The 21058-nt window shown below is 43.6% G+C and overlaps 5 protein-coding genes across 5 annotated transcripts; 2 read left to right on the top strand and 3 right to left on the bottom strand.

Annotated features, from left to right (window-relative positions):
* The first annotated feature begins 99 nt into the window (after positions 1–99).
* LOC108026900 (cilia- and flagella-associated protein 57) lies at positions 100–4297 on the top strand. The gene is made up of 5 exons (XM_017098109.3): positions 100–413; positions 473–556; positions 834–1759; positions 1819–1988; positions 2047–4297. The coding sequence occupies exons 1-5, from the start codon at positions 232–234 to the stop codon at positions 4183–4185; spliced, it is 3501 nt and encodes a 1166-aa protein (XP_016953598.1). The 5' UTR covers positions 100–231; the 3' UTR covers positions 4186–4297.
* Positions 4205–5229, bottom strand: LOC108026901 (charged multivesicular body protein 6-A). Its single transcript, XM_017098110.2, has 3 exons — positions 5028–5229; positions 4853–4962; positions 4205–4786 (listed from the first exon to the last, which is right to left on the bottom strand). Exons 1-3 carry the CDS (start codon positions 5100–5102, stop codon positions 4321–4323), a joined length of 651 nt encoding a protein of 216 aa, XP_016953599.1. The 5' UTR covers positions 5103–5229; the 3' UTR covers positions 4205–4320.
* Positions 5230–5658: 429 nt separating this feature from the next.
* On the bottom strand, positions 5659–7798 carry LOC108026750 (40S ribosomal protein S16). The gene is made up of 5 exons (XM_017097876.3): positions 7681–7798; positions 7562–7603; positions 7209–7340; positions 6640–6754; positions 5659–5903 (listed from the first exon to the last, which is right to left on the bottom strand). Exons 1-5 carry the CDS (start codon positions 7690–7692, stop codon positions 5758–5760), a joined length of 447 nt encoding a protein of 148 aa, XP_016953365.1. The 5' UTR covers positions 7693–7798; the 3' UTR covers positions 5659–5757.
* Positions 7799–8302: 504 nt separating this feature from the next.
* LOC108026749 (uncharacterized) lies at positions 8303–13489 on the top strand. Its single transcript, XM_017097875.3, has 7 exons — positions 8303–8667; positions 8732–11283; positions 11353–11711; positions 11764–12042; positions 12174–12498; positions 12652–12809; positions 12875–13489. The coding sequence occupies exons 1-7, from the start codon at positions 8409–8411 to the stop codon at positions 12972–12974; spliced, it is 4032 nt and encodes a 1343-aa protein (XP_016953364.1). The 5' UTR covers positions 8303–8408; the 3' UTR covers positions 12975–13489.
* Positions 13490–13715: 226 nt separating this feature from the next.
* Positions 13716–14762, bottom strand: LOC108026751 (uncharacterized). The gene is made up of 2 exons (XM_017097877.3): positions 14639–14762; positions 13716–14129 (listed from the first exon to the last, which is right to left on the bottom strand). The coding sequence occupies exons 1-2, from the start codon at positions 14648–14650 to the stop codon at positions 13848–13850; spliced, it is 294 nt and encodes a 97-aa protein (XP_016953366.1). The 5' UTR covers positions 14651–14762; the 3' UTR covers positions 13716–13847.
* Between the last annotated feature and the right edge of the window lie 6296 nt (positions 14763–21058).

The raw sequence follows: 21058 nt of genomic DNA, 5'->3' as shown, positions 1-21058 counted from the left end.
CCCGCGGCTCAGTTAAGATTGGAATAGAGCCTGCATTACTGGGCCAAAGACCTGGTGTTGTTAGGCTCTCACTTTCCGGATGCCATGGAGTTTGCTGTCGCTGGCAGAGACTTCCCTGACGATTTCCCCCCGGTTGTTTGATCGAATTTCAGTTCCTCCCATTTGACTGTCTGCCAGCTAAAATTGTAATCCCGACCGTCGTGCTTATATTTTGTATAAAAATCAGTGAGGATGGACGAGGTGAAGAGAGCCTCGCTAACCAACAGCGTGACGATAAGGCCCCGGCTTATCTACGGACTGCGGTCGGACGTGATTGGCAACATCCACTTCAACCTCTCCAAGGAGGTCATCTATCCGGTGGAGGGTGTCCTGGCCTTCCACGACTACGTTCAGAACAAGCAGAGGTTTCTCCGGTGGGTACATCCGGTTCTCTGTCTGCTGAACGCATTATATGTTCCTTGCCATCCTGCAGATTACCGGAGGACACGAGACCCGAAGTGATAGCCATAAGTTCCCATCGAAAGCTGCTGGCGGTGCTCGAAAGGCATTCGAAGAAGTAAGATCTAAAGGAATTTAGCATGTAGGAAAATATATTTTTAGGGCTTTAATTTATTGAATGTTACGTTAGGGAATAAATTTTAGATGTTACCACGAATGTATCCTCCCTTTAACAATAATAATCATATTAATAACAATTAAAATTACTATGAAATAGAAATAACCTTTAAAATATTATCAGAGACAATCATAGGTAGGTCAGAAATAACCTCACGAAATAAGCTGGTCAAACAAAATATAAACCTTTAAATAACTTTTGATGAACTCCATTCTAGCGGTCGGTATATATCGATCTATGAACTGGCCACCCTGAAGAAGCGACGTCACCTAGAGCTTCCGAGCAACCATCGCAGTGCGGAGATACAACAGATGATCTTCACCAACGACTCGAGGTCGGTTGCCTTGATCACACGTCCGCCGGAGGAAACCCTCATCATGTTGGTGCTGGACAAGACCAGCACGGTGATTGAAGGAAGAGCCACTATACCAGGATCCCATGGCGGAGCCGAGTGCATTGCTGGGAATCCGAATGATTGCAGCTTCTTGGCCGTCGGCGGGGAACGCACCCTGTTGCTGATGAGTAAATCGGAGCGGGGATTTAGTATCAGCAATAATCTAAAGGTCAAGTATAGAGTCACCTCGATGGCCTTCCTCTCGCTGGATCTGCTGATGGTGGGCACGTCGGATGATCAGCTAATCCTGGTGGAGAACGGCGAGCAGAAGTTGGCGCAAAAGGCGAGCGATGCGGACACCGTGGACTTGATGATAGACCAGGAGGTGTTCGATCGGGACAAGGAGTTGCAGGATCAACGATTCCTGCCCACCCAAGCGGTTAGTCTTCCGGACAGGAGGGTCCTCTGCATGACCGCCTTTCCCAAGGGATTCGCCTACATCATCTTCAACCGGGCATTTGTCTTCGAGCGCGTTTCGAAGTTTAAGTTCGAGAGGAAAACCATCCTGACGGTGCCCACGAATCTGTATGCGGAGCACATGTACCAGATCCAAAACCTGGCCATCGATCACAAACAGGAAACAGTGATAGTGACTACGTCCCACTGCCAGATTTATGTGGGCATTCTTATAGTTCCCGAGACCTTGAAGACCAAGCAACTTAAGTTCGAGCCCCTGGGAGTCCTCATCCACACGGGAGAGATTATCGCCATGTCTGTGTGCGCCTGGAAACCAATTATCATGACTGCCTGTGAGTAGAGTCTAGGGTTTTCTTCTCTCAGCTGGGTCTTATTTAACATAATCTATCAGCCAGGGACCAGACCATCCGCATCTGGAACTACGAGACGGCTCTCGTTGAGCTGGTTCGCAAATTCCAGGTGGATGTCAACATTGTGGAGCTGAGTTTAACTGGTCAGATGGCGGCCATTGGCTTCTCCGATCAGCTGCGGATCACCCAGATCTTTATGGATGATTTAAATGTGAGTCTCCTCTGAAATGGTCTAATTTAAATATTTGCTTGACTTGATTTTTCGACAGATTGTGAAGACCTACAATTTTCCGCATTGCAACGCGGTGCGATACTCCAATTTCGGTCACCTGATGGCCGCCGCCTATGACAACAACATAGCCGTCACCTCGGTGTACAAGCTGGATGTGCTGATCAATCTGAAGGGCCACAACGGCACTGTCCTATCAGTGGCCTGGTCGAAGACCGACAAGTTCCTGATCTCCGGCGGAGCGGAGGGCGCCATCTATCTGTGGGACATTGAGACGGGGTCCCGACTGCAGGAGATCGTCCAGAAGGGCACTGAATACGTGACCATCTCCTGCAGTACCAACGATCCCATGACGATCTTCGCGGGAACTAGCTTCGGAACGATCCGTGAGTTCCAGGACTCCACGCTGGTGAGGGAGATAACGATTCCGTCGAGGACAAAGGGATCCGTTTCCGACATATGCCTAGCCAGATCTGATTTAATAATGTTCGTGGCCGATCATGAGGGGAACCTTTTCAATATGCAACTTCCCTTCCTGGAGGCGGGAGGAGGGACCTTCACCAACTTCAGGTTCTTCGATGGCCCGGTCAACAAGCTGCGCTTCTCCTACGATGGCAGCCTTTTGTTTGCGATCTCCAGCAAGGGAACCCTGGCCATTTGGGCGATGGACAACATCGAGGGCAAGGTGGCCTATATGGATCAGGATCTTATGCGCAGCCAGGAGGTACTGATACCTCGCAGTCAGCTCAACGACAAGATCGAGCAGATTGCGAATCTGGAGCTGCGGCTGAAGCAGCAGGCGGAGGAGTTCCAGTATCAGTTAAGCCAGAACGAGATCTTTGACGGCCAGCAGCTGCAGGAGGTGCACAGGAGCTACTGCTCGGCGCTGGAGGAGCTGAAGGAGTTGAACAACGAGATCGAGGCCAGGCACACGGAGGAGATGAACCACATCACGTTCCAGATCAATTCCATTCGGGAGGATCACCGCGTCCAGCTGGACACGTTGGCCACTCAGTACTCTGAGAGGATGCTCATCGAGTACCAGAAGTTCACCAATCTGCGAGAGAACATGCTGGAGCTGCGCGAGAGCTACGAGGACAAGCTTAAGAACTCCACGGGCACGCTGCAGGATACAGTGGAGGCCCTGGAGAACAACTACAAGCAGCAGCTAAACGAACGCAAGGAACTCATCCGCGACCTGATGAAGGAGATGCAAGATAAGAAGGCCGAGTTCATTGAGTACTGCCACGAGGTGGAGCTGGAGAACGATCGCAACATGGTCTCCACTCAAACGGAGTACGAGAACAAGTTGACCACCGAGCGAAATGAGACCCAAATGTGGCGAGGCAAGGCGGGGGTGCTCCAAAAGAAGTTCGAGTCGCAAAGCCGGGAGATCGACAATCTCCTTGAAGAGGTGGAGGTGCTCAAGGAGGAGCACTATAAGTCCCAGCGCAACATCCAGAAGCAGATGCGCAACATTGAGGATCTACAAAAAGATATTGCCGATCGCGACTACGCCATCAACGGCAAAGAGAAACGCATCCAGGACCTGCTGCACAAGAACCAGGAGCTGGACAAGTACAAGCAGGTGCTGGGCCACAAGATCGCAGAGCTGAAGGCTCAGATTGAGCCGCGTGAGTTCCAGATCAACGACAAGCGAAAGCACATCATCGAGATGGAGGCGGAACTGGAGGGTCTCAACCAGAACAATGTTCAGCTGGAGTTGCAGTTGAAGGAGATGCGGGATAAGTACCTCAGCAATGTGGCCGAACTGCGGACGGAGCGACATCGGGCGAAGGCCTCCCGGGAGTGTCTGCATGCCATCTGCTCAGACATTTACTACGTGGCCGGGGAGATCAACACGGCTGAGGGCCTCAAAAAGGCCGTCAAGGAGCTCTTCCGCAAGCACGCCTCCGATGATGAGCTCAAGCGATTCGTCACCCTGGACGCGGAGGTCAGGGACGAGTTTATGCGGCAGCGCAGGCAGATCGAGAATGTCCTGGACCGGTACAAGTCGGTGGCTGAGGATAAGACAGTGCAGAGAAAGTACGACAAGCTATTTAAGGAGAACGTAATCCTGATCGAGGAGATCGAGAAGCTGAACGAGACCAACAAGATGCTGCGCAGCAAGGTCAAGGAGGACTTGCGCCGGTCGACGAAGTTGTCTACCTACAAGTAGAAAGGAATCCTTCGTTGCCTTCGGAAAAGCAAGGTCTATTAAAATATGTATTTCACATTGGACTTATCGACAAATTTAGTTAAACGGCATATATATACATACAAAAATGGCATTGGTTTCGTTTTACTCTACGTACTAGGCCTCCACCAGGACTTTCTTGGGCTTGCTGCTGATTGCTTTGGTCTTTTCCACCTCCTCGACGGATTCGCTTTCGGCAGGGGTCGGCAGATCCTCGGTGGGCACCTCGGGCAGCTGGACACTCTTCTGCTGCTCTTCCTCCGCCTCGAGGGCATCCAGTTCGGCCAGCACATCCTCCTCGTCCTGCGTGGTCAGCACATCCGTCAGTATGGCGTCTATTTCCTGCTGCTTCTCGATGCCCTCGCGGGTTTCGTCCATGATTCGTTCCACCTCGTCGATGTCCAGCATGTCGTGCACCTTCTTCAGAGCCGCATTGCCGGCCTTGAGGCCGTCCAGCACCTTCATCTCCACCTGGGCGAACTCCAGGTCGGCGGCCAACTTCTCCAGGTTCTCCAGCTGCTTGTCGGCATTGGTGAGCAGGCTCTCCTGGTACTTCTTTTTGCGCAGCAGCAGTTTGGCCCGGCTGAAATGGAAGCACGTCGTGTTAGGGTAATCTGTACAGCCCACATACAGCTCATATTATACGTACTCCTTGCGGCCCTGCTGCAGGCACTTCCTGGCCAGAAGTCGATCATTTTCCAACTGCGTCTCAATGCGTTTTTGGTACTGCTTGAGGCGATCCCTCTGTTGCTTCAATTGCTGCAATGGGAAAAAACGGTAGGCCCTGAGGAGACTTCCGGGTGATGTGGTGACCACCAACTCACCAGCACCGCCTTGTCCTGGTCGGTAATCCGGCTAGGAGCCGTCTTTTTGCTGCTTTTCCCAAACAAAGCTCCCATGACTAACTACGAGGCAGTGCTGCAGATTCGTCTATTTTGTGGCTAGGGGGCCACAATTTTCGGAAAATGTATGGCCATATTCGATTTTGCTTTTGCGTTGCATCAGTGGAAAACTGGTCCTTGCAAAACAATAAACGGAATTGTGACAAAGCGAAATGTAAGATGTGCAAATACATCCATATTTTATCTACGGTTAGCTAAATCTATTTAACATTTAATTAATTCAGCTATATATCCGAATTTCGGTAAAAACAGATGGCAACACTGCAGTGTGGACGTTGCAGGAGTAACGAAAAAGGTGTAAGGTTCTGAAATAAATATTTCAAAACACCAGCGGAGACCCAAACCCCGAAACTATTTTATGGAAATAGTAATTTAATTATATTTTTCCCATTAAACGACTGAGCCTTAATTATAATAATTATGCTGGCAAACACTAAGTAAATTCATTCAAAAAAGTGCAGATGCTTCCTGTAGAAGTTCCACTGATAACGTAGTGTTGCGAACTCATGATCATATCAGTAAAATATACCCCAAAAAGCAAAATGACGTTCGGTTGTACAGTTAATTATTCCGTTTTATTCGCACCTGCGTGCAAACCATTTTCAAGTGGTAAAAAATAGCTCTAATCCAAATTGAAAACCAGACAGATGGATTAACGGTACGACTTCTGGTAGCGAGCACGGGCACCTGGACCGCCGAACTTCTTGGGCTCGCAGCGACGCGGGTCGCCGACCAGCAGGGTTCTGTCGTACTGCACCAGAATGTCCTTGATCTCCTTCTTGGAGGCCTCATCGACGTCTGCAAAAAAGAATTTCAAAGATTTAGTACACCTTATCATTTAGGGAGACATTCAACCACAGTTTGGCCACAAGTGTCGATGAAGCCTCAAACAGCAATGGGCAAATATGCCGATCGCTCTCTTTGATTGCGACATTCACTTGATCTCCCTGCTCGAGTCTTTTCCTGGAAACGGCTGAGTTCCAACAAAAATCTGGGAGAAGGTGCTGAGTAATTAAAAAGTGCTTAGATGTTCCTGAAGCATCACCCAATCTGTACAACAGTCTTACAGATTGGTTGGTATATGCTCATAACTTAATCTACCTTTCAATAATGATTCGAGGGAAAATGCTAGTAATTCCCTCAAAAATCTGGAAAAAGGGGCTACGAATTCCAAACAGCTTTAATGTTCCTGAAGCATCACCCAATCTGCACAATAATCTTGCAGCTTGGTTGGTATATGCTCATAATTTAATCTGCCTTTCAATAATGATTCGAGGGAAAATGCTAATAATTCCAACAAAAATCTGGAAAAAGGGGCTGCGAGTTCTAAAAGCGTTGATGTTTCTGAAGCATCACCCAATCTGCACATTTATCTTGCAGCTTGGTTGGTATATGCTCATAATAAAGGTTTATCTGCCTTTCAATGATTCGAAGGAAAATGCTTAATAATTCCAACAAAAATCTGGAAAAAGGCTTCTATGTGGTATTCACTTTATTCACCCTCCTTTTAAATTGATTCTTGAGTGATACTTACATTTCTGGTAGAAGGCAACGAGGGCCTTGGAAATGGCCTGGCGGATAGCGTAGATCTGGGCTACATGACCACCACCGCTGACGCGCACGCGGATGTCGACGCCGGCGAATTTCTCCTGAAATAAATAGAGTAAGATGTGGTTTAATAGAGATTGGCAGGAGGTTTTAAAATAGCTTTTAAATGGGCTTTGATCAGAAACAAAAAGTAATCTCATTTGGCTTCGAATTCGGGATAAAAGTTATCATCATTTTGAATCTACAAAGCCCTGCCTCCGTTTCCAATTCGATGTAATTCTTAATAATTGTATAAGCTACAATTAGGGATTTTTAACAGACTCTCTCTTTACAAGGATAAATTTTTTTAGTTTCAATAAACATTTTTAAGTGTATGTAGCAAAAATGTCTTCTAAACAAGGAATTACCTTGTCAGTTTAGTTCTTAATACTTTGACGTACAGCAAAGATGTAAAACTGATTTCAAAAAAAAAATTATATGTCTCTGAAACCTTGTGTTTATGGCATGTGGAAACGGAAACCTGGCTTTTCTAGGCTCCTCCTTCGCCTTACATACCTTGCCGAGCAACAGAAGGGGCTCCTGCAGTTTGTATTGCAGAACCTTGGGCTCAATCTGCTCCAGAGGGCGACCGTTCACCTTCAGGAGGCCGTTGCCACGCTTGCAGTAAGCGACGGCGGTGGCGGTTTTCTGCAATAATAAAGGTTTCCGGCATTACTATACGATCCATGTAGAGTCCTGTTGAAATCCAAATACCAGGTCGAAATCCTCGCACAGGCACACACACAAACATAACCTCTGCGGTGAGGCGGCAGCGCCAAGTTTTAGCCGCCGCCGACTGACGCGAGTTTCTTGTCTGCACGTGTCGTACGAAAATTTGCATGGATTTCTGCGGTTTAATTCACACACACCTTGCGTCCGAAGACCTGGACTGCCTGCACGGGTTCTCTGCGCTGCAAAATACAAAAATTTGCAACATTTTAGGCGTTAGTTAGACACGAATTCTCTATTTTTTCACAGGCACAAATACCTTCTGCTGCATTTTGCTCCGCGAGTTGGGTAGGAAAAGAGCGGAAGTCGCGTTGACAGTTAGAGTGACCGGTTTTCGACTATCGCGCAGCTGTCAAACTGGAAATACTAAAAGGCGACATCTGCCGGGTAGTGTTTGGAAGCGGGGAACTATCGAACTTGTGTAATTGTATTTTGTTATTAAAATTACTTTCAAAACGCTTTGTTACATGCTTTTCTGGAGTTTAAACACCGTAAGAGTGTTAGCGATTACGGAAGAAGTTTTATGATATTTTAAAAAGTGGCTCTTCGTTGCATCTTTCTAATAAAACAATAACTATCTTGGCGCTTGTTATTAAAACCAAACAATTTAGCAAGGGTTATTATGGTAGAAAAGTGGATATTAAAATGAAAAGAACACAGTTTTCAGCACTTTTAAATTCAGAAAATTCACATTTAAGAAATGTCGTTTTAATATTCAAACATTAAAAATGAATCAACTTATTGTTCGAATTGCCTATGTCAAAAAATGTAGTCTGGATTGTTGAATAACATCGGAAATATTTAAGAATCGTGAGTTTTTGATATAATTAGACTATCGTTCTGGCGATATCTGTCGCTACGCTGTGCCACCTCTAGCACAATCGGCCATCTCCAGCACAAAGGCACTGAAAAACGGGTGTAATTTTGGTGCATAAGTGTCAGTGATACCCGAAAAGTGCTTATAGTGCTAAATTCCGCGAGCCAATTATGGTTGTGTGCACAGCCACGATGCCCCCGGAAACAAGACAGTTGCCCGCGATGAAGAAGGAGCCCCCAAAACTGATGGATAACGCAGCGAAACCTGAACCTGGTGACCCCGTCGATGGGGGAGAGGTCGACGAATTTGAGCTGATCATTTCGTCCGAGGACGAGGAGTTCAAACTGCGCGCCCGCATCCAGCAGCTGGAGGAGAACAACAAGGATGTGGAGCGCATGGACATGCTATCTGCCAATCTGCATCAATACAGTAAGCAACATGTTGTATTCTACGCACGTATACATTATGATCGGTACATGTCTTTCCATTGCAGATTACCCAAATCCTGAGCCTCGCTTGCCGTCCTATCGACAAAAGTCTCCCTACCTAATACTGTCGGATGTGTCCAGCCAGTCGGAGGACGAGTTCGAGGCCCAGCGCAAGTATCGAAAGCACAAGCTGCGACGCATGGGTAAAAAGCATCATATTTCGATGTTTAGTGACTACCGCCGAAACCCCTTTGCCAGGCGCCAAAAACAGCCTTCACCACCACCTCCGGTGACCACACAGCGACGGCGTCAGATCCATCACCACCACCAACAGCCCAATCATCACCAGCACCGTCATCAACAGCACTACACTATTGACGATTCCCTGGACAGTGTCACCGAAGGCGAACTGGGCGAGTACGATATGAACGAAGATAACGAGGACGACGAGCTAGACTTGCAACGACTGAAACTGACCAGGGATAAGCTGCGTCTGGCCTTGGCGCTGGAGGATGGGCGGGATTTCGTAAGTCAGTACAAGAACAGCCTGAGGGAGCGACTACAGTATCGCATGCACAAGTCACCCAGTCCTCCCCTCAGAAAGAAATATCCGCAAGAAGAGGAACTGCCTTTGCCGTCCCTGCAGCCACTCTCCGACGAAGGTGAGGAGGAACCCGAACCGGAGCAGCAGCAGGGCGAAGATCCTGCGGAGCTGAAGCTGCGACTGATAGCTCTGAAATCTGCCATATTAAAAAAACATTTGGCCCGAAAGAAGCGCGACGCGGAGCGAGCCTACTCGCCCACTGATATGATTAATAGAGTGCATCCCTCCGTTCTCAATGACGATATCGACGACCTCATGGAGATCAGTCCGGCAGCGTCGCCAGAACGAAAGCCAAGTGCGCCCAGGTTCTCAACGGACTATGCCGTGGACACAAAACCAGTGGACATGGAGCTGGCCGAAACAGACAGCGATGATCAGCATAAGGAAGTGTGGTTTCCATGGTCGAACAACTGGAACTCCATGGAAGACGCAGGCGGCAGTTGGCGCTGCTTTTACCCCAACAACTTGCCGCCCGTTTCGATGCCCATTGTCATAGATGACGAAAATGAGGAAGATTTAAGAATGGCTGATCGTATAGGGGGAGAGAATAGGAATTACCTAGACGACGACGACGACGAAATACCGCCGCCACCGCCACCGTTTCACATTCCACAAATGCATCTGGAGGATGAGGATGCCAGAGATGCCCTGCATCTGGTCGATCATCATTCCAATCACAGTTCTATTACGGAGATGCAGACGGTTTCCATGGAAAACTCGCAATCACATATGAAGAGTCTGGATCAATCCCAGCCAGATTCGAGTGAAGACGAGGCGGGAGCATTACGAGCTATTTTGCTATCTAATTTACGCTCGTGCAAGCCACCACCACCTCCTCCAACGGTTCCGGTTCCAGCTGCCCCTGTGGTGGCTCCTGCGCTTGATCTTGTACCTGATCCTTATCCGTCCCCTGTTTCCACTTCTGTGCCTGCTCGTGAGCCTCGTCCAGTGGCTCTACTTAAAGAGGAATCAAACCAGGAAAATGACTCAGATGACCCAGAGGAGTTGCGTTTATTGCTCCTTTCTAGCATTGCTGGTAAAAAGCGGGATAGAGGTTCCAAATCGAAATCAGCTGTAAGTCCGGAGATACTCAAGAATGCTGTGAGGCGCTTCCAATCCACGGAATTGTCAATAAAATATGAGGATCAGTCACAGGATCAGCAGCCTATTCAGGAAGATAGAACTAAACTAGAAGAGAGTACAACGCAAGAAGAGCAAAAACTAGAAATTAGAACTAAATTTGAAGAGACTACTAAGTTCGATGCAGAAAAAGAGATAATAAATGAGACTGCTGTGGAGTCCATTCAATTGGAAGGTGAAGCCACTCGCAAGGAATCCGTTGAGCCCCCACAGCCAGGTACAAAACTTGCCGTACAGGCCAAGAAGCCGACGTCACCCTGCACTAAAATCATAAAAATTATCAAGCCCAACAAGGTGATCAACAAAAAGGCAACGACCAAGCGGAAATTACCAATTAATGAGATATCTGGCTCAGGTTTGAGTGTTAAGCGGCCAACCACGCTAATGATCAAGGAGCCCAGCGCTCCACTGCATAGTAGGACCGTGATCACATCCAGCACTCGCCTCATTACCACCGTAGATCCAGCCAGCATTAAGGTTAATAAGCTTATCATCAGCTTAGCAGAGGAGTCTGCCGCTAGTGATGATGAGTTGGAGATGAGTTCGAGCTTTGCTTATGCCAATACAGACATTGCCAGCCCCCTAAGTCTGGCGATGGGCAGCTTTAGTGGCTCCACCACCAGATCAAATACTCCCATATCAGAGATTGTGGAAAGTGCCTCCAATGCCAACAACAATCTTAGGCGAACTGTGATTAACGAATACTTTGAAAAGAAAATCGATGATTTTCTAAAGCAAGCTAGATCCAAGGCTCCAGTAACTAACTCACCAGAGGCGGCACCAGAAAATGTTCTTGAAAAGCCCAAGGTTGAAGAGAAGCAAGCGACAATTATAACTACTCCTAAGGCACAGCCGGCTAAAACAACCCCAGTGGTAAGTTTGGGTTAAGTTTCTTTTGATATGTGAAATATTAAATCTAAATCATTTTTTTTATTTTTTTAGGCTGTTCGTCATCTACCAGTAGCATCCCAGAAGGAATACCTCCGTTTGATCGAGCGTATGCAAATGCTAGAACAGAAGAAGGTCCGGACAGCCAACCCCGTTGCTCCTGCAGCCAAAAGTAAAGCGCCCACTGTGGAAAAGCCATCGCCCAAAAACATTTCGACGCCAATCACGGCGAAGGTTATGCACAATCCAGCAAGTGCAGCAAGTTCCGCCATCACCATTAAAGCTACCTCAGGAGTTGAGAAAGCGCAAGTCAAAAATGCGGTCTCAAAATCACCAAAAACAAAAGCCAAGCTGAGTCAGCCGTCCAAGGAGAGTCGACTGAAGGCCTTTGAGAATTCATTTATCAAGATTGGGTAGATATTTGTATAGGCAGAGCTGCAAGATACTAATTACGTTCAATTTCAGGGGAAGCATGCTGGTTAATCTCGACAAATCGCTGGAAATGGTCGAAGAGGCCAAAAAGTCGAAGGCCATACGTTTGCGAGGCTCACAGCGTCTCAAAGAACTATACGCCGAAATGCAAACCGTTAAGCAGGCAGTCAAGCAGGAGGAACTTAAGCTGGCAAGGATTCAGCCAGAGATCCAGGCCAGCCATGAGATCATCATATCACTCAATCAGAAACGGCACAAGCTCTATACGGCGGCTATGGACTTGGGCCGTGGATTAAGGGGCGCTGACTACAGGTATTACCACCATCAATCACAACAGCAACCAGAACGGCGTGGGAAAGCTGGAACAAACGATTACAGAAACCACATCAAATAAGGGGGAATGGGGGATGTTCTATGCGATTATAAGTTTGTTTCCCTTGCAGGTTACTCGACGAGGGCAAGGTGGCCATAACCAGCAAAACTACGCAGCTCACCAAAGAGATACGTCTTTACAATTCCATAGTGAAGTTCGAAGACCTTAAAAAGTTGACTGATGCGAAGGAGAGTCAAAAAAATACTGTGATTGAAATGGAATCGACGACGAATCCACCGGAGGCGCCAAGAGAAACAAAGGAGCCGAATCCCCAGGAACCCGCAGTCTCAGAAGCTACTCAACCTGCCACAGGTGCTGCGATCGGTGAACCAACCGAAGCGGAGACAGCGCCTGCGATCGGAAGCCAACCTGAGAAGGAGACTGAGACTCCAGATGTGCGTGGAATTCGATTTGTACATAATGCTTCAAAAACTATAGCTAAGAACCTCGTTCAACGTGATTTTTCGCTGTTATTATTGAACGTTTACTGTAAACCTTAACGTTTTGTGAAAAGCCCGCATTAACAAATTGGTTGAGTTTATTTTTAGGATCAGGCGGTGGATAGACCAAACGAAGTTCCCATCATAACCTCATCACCCTATACGGTTACCACAATGCGGGAGCTGCGCGAGGAGACGGGCAACGAGCTTCGTGGAAAAAGCTATTTAAGCGCCTACCAAACGCCAATGTCCAGGAACTACAATAGGTGAGTAGGCTTTGAAGGCTCCGACATCTGGCGAAATGTATTTGCTTCGTATTTTCACTCCCAAGCACCCTCGATGTCCACGCCACCATCTGCCCCTTCGACCTGATGGGTCGCTGCGAGGATGCGGACTGCTCCTACCTGCATTTAGCCCGCCCCGACTTTTAAAACGAGCTGCCAAAGACAAACCTCTCTCTCAATAACTAACAAAACCCACTAAAACACAAAAAAGTATACATAATCCGAAAAAACATTTAATAGCGTGCTTGAATTCTGGTAAGTTGAACTCTTCACGCGACCTAATATTTAAATGTTGCTTTCAGTCAACGTTAAAAAGAAAGAAACCCACAAATCAAATGCCCAGCAGACGAAGAGAAGCAGCCGCCGATGCAGCGAGTGCAAAACCATAAAAACAGAAAAAGAAAAAAAAACAATCGTTACTAGATTGTATCTTGTTTGTTATATACATTTATATCTATCGTGTAGTGAAAGTTCTTCGTTCGCCGACGCTCAAAGACGATCTTTCGGGCTAAAGTTTGAACGGAAGTGCATCCTAACTTTCGCTTATCATTTTGTAATTTATTATTTTTTTAAGCGATCTTCACACAAACTTGCCATAAATGAATGCAAGTAACTAGAACTGCATAAATCGATGATTTCTAAACGCGAAGCCTATAAACACTTTATTTGAATGCCAATTAAATATAGTTTTCGTAGCGCAGATAATGCCAATTTTTTTTTATTTTATCGAAATCGATTCAATAATTATTAGAAATGTTTAATTATTATAAAGTTTTCTAAAAATGCAAAAAAATGAATTTATACACAAAATTCGGCAAAAAAGGGAAATAAATAAAAACGTACAAATGAAATGAGTGCTTTTTAGTGGGAAAGGGTAAAGACCGCAAATACGCTAATTTAGCCTTGTTTATTCCTAAATATAATTTAAAATAAATACAGTGGGTTATCACAGCCAATGTCCATGCAGGAGTGCGAAGTAATTTACAGAGTTGGGATCGCCCCCTGTCCGGCCTCCGGGTTCTACTCGTTGCCGTAGTAGACGTACTCCCTGCACCAGTCCTTGATGCCGTCGTCGTTGCTGCAGCAGACGGGGTACACGAAGTCCGACTTGGTCACCTTGGCACACCGCATGCACAGCTCCATCGTGTTGGAGTCCTTCTCGCACTGCTGCACCTTCAGCACGGTTTCCACCGAGAGGTTCCCGTGGTACTCGCTGGGGTCCACGTTCACCTCCTCCCCCGCTGAGGGTCGGGCATCGGCCCCGATCACGAGCAGGGTCACGATCAATATATGGCAGAAGATCTGTAAACAGTCGAAAGTTGAACAATTCGTTAATTGAATTTTCGGTTGGTGACACAATGCGGCGGCAAAGGCTGTTCGATGCGCCTTTGTCTGGTTCTAGCTCATCGAGTGACGTCCAAGCCAGATTAAACGAGTTTGATGGAGTTTAGAGCTCAGTCACAGCTCAACAAAAGGACTCCGCTCGTAGCCGATCAGATGCAGGGTCTTTGACCCAAGTTCCGCTTGCAATTCGCCGAACATGTTTGCGGGCAAACACTATGCCATTTAAGGCTTATCAGTTTAAATAAATCTGTTCCACTTTCAGAGGAAACTTCGGTTAATTGGTTCAATTCACTTAGAGTGTTTTTCTTTTGGCACCTGTACCATAAATCACTTTGGAGTGTAATTGCTTTATTTGTACAAAAGTTTAATTCGAAGCTGATTAGCACTCGGCGTTATCGTTAAGAGCTCGGCCAGACTTTGTATTCGAACAACCGAATTCAGGGACGGGTGTTTATGTTTGTGCTTACTTTCTGAGCCATTTCGTTGGTCTAATAATACTTTCTCCACGCGAGGCACCACGGCGCAAATGTATAACTCTCGATGTATTATTTCCTATTGACGATCTGACCGCAACTGGACGCTGGCGGGGCTCGAGCATTACTTTTTATACTTGGGGCCAAAGCCAAAGCTAACGAACAAATCGTGCCGAGATCGTGCAGCATTCGTGACACATAATTGTTGATAGGCGAATGCCAGGTACTTCTTACTATGCCGCCGAACGTGCACCCCTGATGGCTAGGAGTGGGCATGGGCCTTTCCCTCAAAGGTAATCACCCTGGCTGCTTCTCACAATGGGTTCGGTATCGCGCATTCTTTTGGGATCGACATAGTGACGGACAGGAACTTGACGCATGTCTGCCCGCAGTAACATTCTTCAGTAGTTCGTGAAAAAAGAACTTTAAATGAATTTTTACCAGCAATAACAGTCACCAGTAATTCATCAACGAATAATCAAATAGCTTTGATGGTATTAATGAATCATACAAATGCTTGATAAAATTAACATGGGCATTAGGTCGGTCCACATTTTTATGGAAATATCATTAGCCTATGCGGTGCGCATTTTTTTTTGAAATTAATGACTTGGATGGAAAGTCCATTGGGTTAAATTCTGATTTTAGTTATCTCACCAAGACATATCGATATCTTCGTAATTTTTATACCCTTTACTCCTAAAGTAAAAGGGTTTACTAGATTCGTCGGAAAGTGTAGAAGGAAGCGTTTCGGCCCCTAAAGTATATATATTCTTGATCAGGATCACTAGCCGAGTCGATCTAGCCATGTCCGTCTGTCCGTCCATCCGTATGAACGCTGAGATCTCGTTAACTATAAGAGCTAGAATTTTCAGACTTGGGATGCAGATTCCTCAGGTTCTTGCACAACGCAAGTCTGTCTGCCGCCCACATAACATGTACTGCAATAGCGGGTAGGTGGCGCTTTGCAATATCGCTTCGCTGCTTGTATATATAACTCCATTTTTTCCTTTGCTCCCTTAAGCTGAGTAACGGGTATCTGTTAGTCGAGGCACCCGACTATAGCGTTCTTCCTTGTTTTTGATTCATATTGACCGAGATCAAGGAGTTAATAATGTTGGGATGAGGAAATAATTTTTTTGAAGAAAGTTCTGGCATGAAACATTGAGGACCTTTAGCTAAGTCTTAAGCATGCTAAATTATAAATAAATAAATTTTAAACGTCGAAATCTGAATTTTCTCATAAACACTTTATCGAATTGTTATTAAACTTTAAGCAACTTTATTTTCGAAAATAGAAAAAAAGAAAAAGGGGGATAGATATAAGTTATATGTTCGATAAAAATATTTTATTTTTAAAGAGGTATGTAACATACTTAGGATAAATACAATTTTTTTTTATAATATTACTATTTTTTTTGTAATCAATTATGGATCCTGTTTTTGGTGGATACAACCAAGAATATTTCCTTGATAGAGACCTAAACTAAAATTTGATCGGTCTTTTCAGTCCATTGATTAATGATTCCTTATAGATGATATAAAGATGGTAAATGTTTTGGCAAACTGTCTGACGCAACTTGCTAGCCTAGCACATTCCGAGCTGTGCGCTCGCTCATGCAATAGATTCCTATGACGATCGAATTAATATATGTATGCCCGCATAGTGCACATAAATGTTGCGTATACACTCTTAATTAGTGAAACATCATGTTGCTGATAAGAGGATTTCAGGGGCGCCTAGCTGATTAAAAGCTTCGCAATTTTATTGTGCAATGTCTCGGTCAGATTTTAGTTCCGGCAATAATAGGTGATCTCAGGGAACGGAATAGCTTTAGTGGCTTTATCATAGCCGTTTTACGCATTCCCTGGATGACTTCATCCAGCATCTATACAACCCTTTTGAAGATCTGTTGTTCATCCATATGATTAACTGTATTTGTTCCTTCTGCGAAAAACTAATTAACGTTGCATCAGAATATGTAGTTGCATATCAAATTCTTGGAACTGTCAGCGGGTTTTCCCCTAAATAGACGTAGACAGTAAAAGCTTAAACTTTTAATTGGTTTATTATTCCGCACTTTAAGTGACAATGTAACATTGCCGAAGGTCGTGAATGGTAAGTTTCCATTGGGTAAAAATGGGATACAAAATAGACTTTCAGGAAAGTACGCATTTAAAAGGGGTTTTGTGAACACAACAAATCTGTATTTTTTTTGTTGGGACTATACATAGGGGGTTTAGAAAAAACCCGTTGGGAGTTCAATAAAAATCAGCCCTTAGGCAACCTTGATCCCACCTGATAACACTTGATTGAATACAAACAAAATCAATTTCCTCATTCTAATCTGCTTTGTAATCCATTCATAGCTAATCGAAATAGTAAGTTATCAAGGGGAAATTTCGTATATGGTTGCATTACGATTAGAAAAGGCAGAACTAAGATTGAAATGATGCGTAGATTAGAGGGTAAGTATGGAACTGTCACAATGTAGAATTTCATTAACTTTAGTGGCGGGTGTAGTTCTCGGATAGAAGGCTACCACCGATTACTGGGTCATCTTGATTTCTATATTTGAAGACCTAGTTTGAAGTATACCAAGCAAACAAACAATGCAGTGCTGATTAGGCTAATCACATCATCGGAATTGTTATTGAATCAATTGCTAGATTCGCATCTAAGCTTATATATATACCTTAGTCCATTTAAACCTTTGATTATTTCTAGAAATAGGTGTCTTGAACAGATGGTTTCGATGCACCTATTCATTCAGTATCCAGGGCATTGTCATTCGAAATTCGACTATAGAAAATCCATAATAAACAAGATTCCTTGGCGCGACAATGAACTTTGGAGCTGAAGATTAAAGCAATCAGACGGAATTCGCGTTGATTTCTTTGGTTTTTGAGTTAATTAGTTCATTCCAACGGACAGGGAAGCACGTCCCCTCCATACAGTATTTCGCCAGACTCGTAATCTGATCGACACGAATCTGGGCACATGAATTATGGCCTTACTGTTCAATTATTTCCAAATCATGAGTCTTATTCATAGTAGTAAGTGGGTATTGATCCGCGGCCCTGTTGCCGGGTGGATCTCCCGCGCACGCGGAAACTGTTCCTTCGGTATTTATAGTGAAGAAATGAGAAAGATAACCGATCGCGGCTATAAATACAACTAAGAATGTTTACAACGCGGTGGCCGAGACTTCCCTTATCAGAGGGAGGTCACCCACCGCCGTTGTTTGTTTGCCTCTTGCCTCGCTCCTAGATGAGTAATTTCATCAGCCAAATTATATAGTACCCACCTCGGACGACCCCATAAATAATGACCTGCTTTCCTCCCACACAGTCTGCGAATGACTCCCACATGCCCAAAGTCCATCTCTATAATCTTGATCGCGTTTAACGATCCATTTAGCATGAGGCTGAAGTGTGCCTTTAATCGAAGGATATAAAATAATTGCCGGCGTTAATGTGTTATCGGTTATAGACGCCTTCAATAAAGTTTATTGGTCCAATAGCGCTTTTTGTGAATTTCCCTTTGATTTCAAATCGCGACATGTTGCTAGACAGATAATTACGTTTTGGTAAAAAATACATGCATCATAATATATTTTATACTGTACATGTCCAACACCATGTTTTTAAACATAATATTTTAAAGGATTTCTCCTAAAAAAGAGATTTTCTTTTAAGTCTTTGTTTAAGTATAGACACGTTTTATTTTGTGTCATATAAGTAGTAACTTACGTAGAGACGAATCGCACCAGCAGTGTGCGCAAATTAAGGAAAACTGCAACGATAATCGAATCGACTAACTTGACCGATCAAAAGGTATTTAGTTTCCGTTAAGTTTTAACTACAACATCTTAAAATATATTTCGTGTAAGAATAATTTTGGTGAAAGTACAAAGTATGAAGGAATATTAGTGGTAAAAAATGATTTTATTTCGTATCTTATTTATATTTGTTTTTTAAAATGTGTTGTTTTTCGAAGATTTTATGCCAATTTTCAATTTTATGGATCTAAAAAAATGTAGGGTACTAAAAAAGTGAGAGGTATAAAAGTTGTTAAAAACAAATAAATCCGAGTTTTTTTAACCCATTTTTATACAAATTTAATATTGTATAAAAATACAAAAAAATCTTATCAAAAAACTTTTGAAATAAAAATAAAAAATAAATCAAAGGTTTAATTTTTTTTGGGTTTCTGATTTTTAATATACAAATTGTAATAATTATGGTCCTTGCCAATGAAAATCTGTTTTAGTTAAATCTGTTTAGTTAAAGTTGGAAATGTTCTTAATTAGCTTATTTTTTGACAAATTAGTTAAACACGTTCAAAAACGTTATGTTAATTTAACAATAACTGATGTTGTATTAAAATAGAATCCGTTAAAGTGAAGGGATAGAAACCTATGCAATATTATTAGCCACTCAAAACACTGTATACTCGTATAAATGTTTTAAGTAACCAAAAATAAATGAAATAAAAACCGATTCTTATTTAGACCGCTGAGCAAGTTAAAGGTAAAATTTATTCAACTGGTGGAATGGGAACATTTAAGGAAACGGTGTATTCATTAATGGATTGTTTTTAGTCAAAAATGGTAAAAAAAGTTTAATTAGGAAGCGTTTTTCTTTGATACACATTTTAAATTTAAATGAAGATAATATTAATTTGTTTCTATAATTAATTTTATGCCTTGAAATTAAAATTTAAATTTTTTTAAATTTTTACTTTAATTTACTTTAGGTAACATACTTGTATTTTACACAAAAGCTTGACAAAACGGAAATTCTTTTTGGTATAAGAATAAATAAACTGTTTTAAAGCTCACATGTCTACACAATGTACTTCATACATTCTCATTCTACTCAAAAGAATTTGTAAAAACAGTTGAGAAAATAAAAATATAAAATGTTAAAAATGTAAAACTCAGTTTGCTCCTTTAAAATTGTTTTACATTTTTTATGTTGTTTTTAATCCTTGGCCTGAAATATAATTTTTGTTTGTAATTTATAAAATATTCGATTTAAAAAGGTGTTAAAAAGGATAGTAGAGATACTATATTTTCAGCCCGATGGAGAACAAAATTGCATGCAAATGTAAGCTACGCAGATTTAATCTGACCTTTGTAACCGAATTCAGCTGAATAAACTGTTTATCCACTGATTACCCAAATGTTTGCCTGCCAACTAATTAAATTGGCTGCCAGAATGTAGTCCACATTGCCGAATGGGAAATATCCCTGGAGACACCAGATTTGCATAGTTTATGGCAGAAGTTGTACAAATGCCATTCCGACGATGGGCAGACAGTAGGCCGGCCCTATCCCCCGTTCAATCATTGTCCGTTGTCAATTGCCAATGGCCGTTGCAGTGATATTGATTTTCTGTACCGAAACCCCTGATGCAAACGCATTACGAGTGCATCCTACATAGTATGCTACAGCCAAGGTCAGCTCTAGTCCGCGCCAACCCTATTATTGGGGGATTTGGGGAACGTGACCCGGCTGGCCGTCCATTTCCATTCAGTGTCACCTGTGTCACCTGACCTACAAAACGTACCCCACATAATGGGGGTAAATATCAAGTCGAAGGTGTGTCGACTTATGCAAGTCACTTTGCATTTGCAAGCCGATGCATTTGGCCGAGAGTAAAGCCTTTGGTCGGGCTACAGTCCCAACCCCATTCCTTGCTTGTCATCACACCTGAGATCATCAGGATAACTGGGGTGAACCTTCATCGAGTGTACTTTTAAGGAATAATACCCATATTTCTTTAAATAATTTATTAAAAATTATTCGTTTTTTGAAGTAAAAGAAATGTTCTAGCTCTGAAAATAAAATTGAATTCCAAATAGCCAAGCGAAAAGTGTTATAACAAACAGTAGTAGTGCACTACACATATTATAACGAACGTCTTGCTGTTAAAAGTCCTAGCATGCTTTCTGGCGACGATATGAAATTGATGAAAATAAACTGAACATTGCACTTAGTAATTTAGAAGCGATAGAGGGTTATTGACACTGGCCTGGAAACTCACAAATAGAGTAAATTGGTTATACTAAAGACTGCGTATCAACCGGTAAGAAAAATAAAACGATATTCTTTAGATTATCACGCCGAGAGCTTAAGTGCAAAAGCAGGAATATAATGCTTAGAAAAGTAAAGTGCCTGATGCTATTTTTCTACTCTTGCTTAATATAAGTTGTACTTTTCTTTATAAGATATTTGCACTCTATTTTGCATCCAAATTTAACTCATAAGTTCCTCAGCATAAACAGAAATCGTTAGAAAAATAATGTAAGACGTATTCTTAGTGATCTCCACATACTCGTAAGTCAGTTGACCTACCCCAACTAAAATCAGCATCTTTCAGTAACCCTGCAGTATTTTGGATCTTACA

This window comes from Drosophila biarmipes, chromosome 2R (genome assembly GCF_025231255.1).
Source record: "Drosophila biarmipes strain raj3 chromosome 2R, RU_DBia_V1.1, whole genome shotgun sequence".
Classification (NCBI taxonomy): Eukaryota; Metazoa; Arthropoda; class Insecta; order Diptera; family Drosophilidae; genus Drosophila; species Drosophila biarmipes.
This window is presented reverse-complemented; position numbering and strand designations above follow the sequence as displayed.

What these genes read in the sequence shown, in the direction of transcription:
- LOC108026900 (XM_017098109.3), top strand. Translation starts at nt 232, where the DNA reads ATGGACGAGGTGAAGAGAGCCTCGCTAACCAACAGCGTGACGATAAGG. An exon ending in ACCAATTATCATGACTGCCT is followed by an intron (nt 1,760 to 1,818) that starts GTGAGTAGAGTC and finishes ATAATCTATCAG; the next exon opens with CCAGGGACCAGACCATCCGC. An exon ending in TCTTTATGGATGATTTAAAT is followed by an intron (nt 1,989 to 2,046) that starts GTGAGTCTCCTC and finishes ATTTTTCGACAG; the next exon opens with ATTGTGAAGACCTACAATTT.
- LOC108026749 (XM_017097875.3), top strand. Translation starts at nt 8,409, where the DNA reads ATGGTTGTGTGCACAGCCACGATGCCCCCGGAAACAAGACAGTTGCCC. An exon ending in TGCCAATCTGCATCAATACA is followed by an intron (nt 8,668 to 8,731) that starts GTAAGCAACATG and finishes TTTCCATTGCAG; the next exon opens with ATTACCCAAATCCTGAGCCT. An exon ending in ATGTCCAGGAACTACAATAG is followed by an intron (nt 12,810 to 12,874) that starts GTGAGTAGGCTT and finishes TTCACTCCCAAG; the next exon opens with CACCCTCGATGTCCACGCCA.
- LOC108026901 (XM_017098110.2), bottom strand. Translation starts at nt 5,102, where the DNA reads ATGGGAGCTTTGTTTGGGAAAAGCAGCAAAAAGACGGCTCCTAGCCGG. An exon ending in ACCAGGACAAGGCGGTGCTG is followed by an intron (nt 4,963 to 5,027) that starts GTGAGTTGGTGG and finishes TTCCCATTGCAG; the next exon opens with CAATTGAAGCAACAGAGGGA. An exon ending in CTGCAGCAGGGCCGCAAGGA is followed by an intron (nt 4,787 to 4,852) that starts GTACGTATAATA and finishes CTTCCATTTCAG; the next exon opens with CCGGGCCAAACTGCTGCTGC.
- LOC108026750 (XM_017097876.3), bottom strand. An exon ending in CCCTTCTGTTGCTCGGCAAG is followed by an intron (nt 6,755 to 7,208) that starts GTATGTAAGGCG and finishes TATTTATTTCAG; the next exon opens with GAGAAATTCGCCGGCGTCGA. An exon ending in CGTTGCCTTCTACCAGAAAT is followed by an intron (nt 5,904 to 6,639) that starts GTAAGTATCACT and finishes TCTTTTTTGCAG; the next exon opens with ACGTCGATGAGGCCTCCAAG.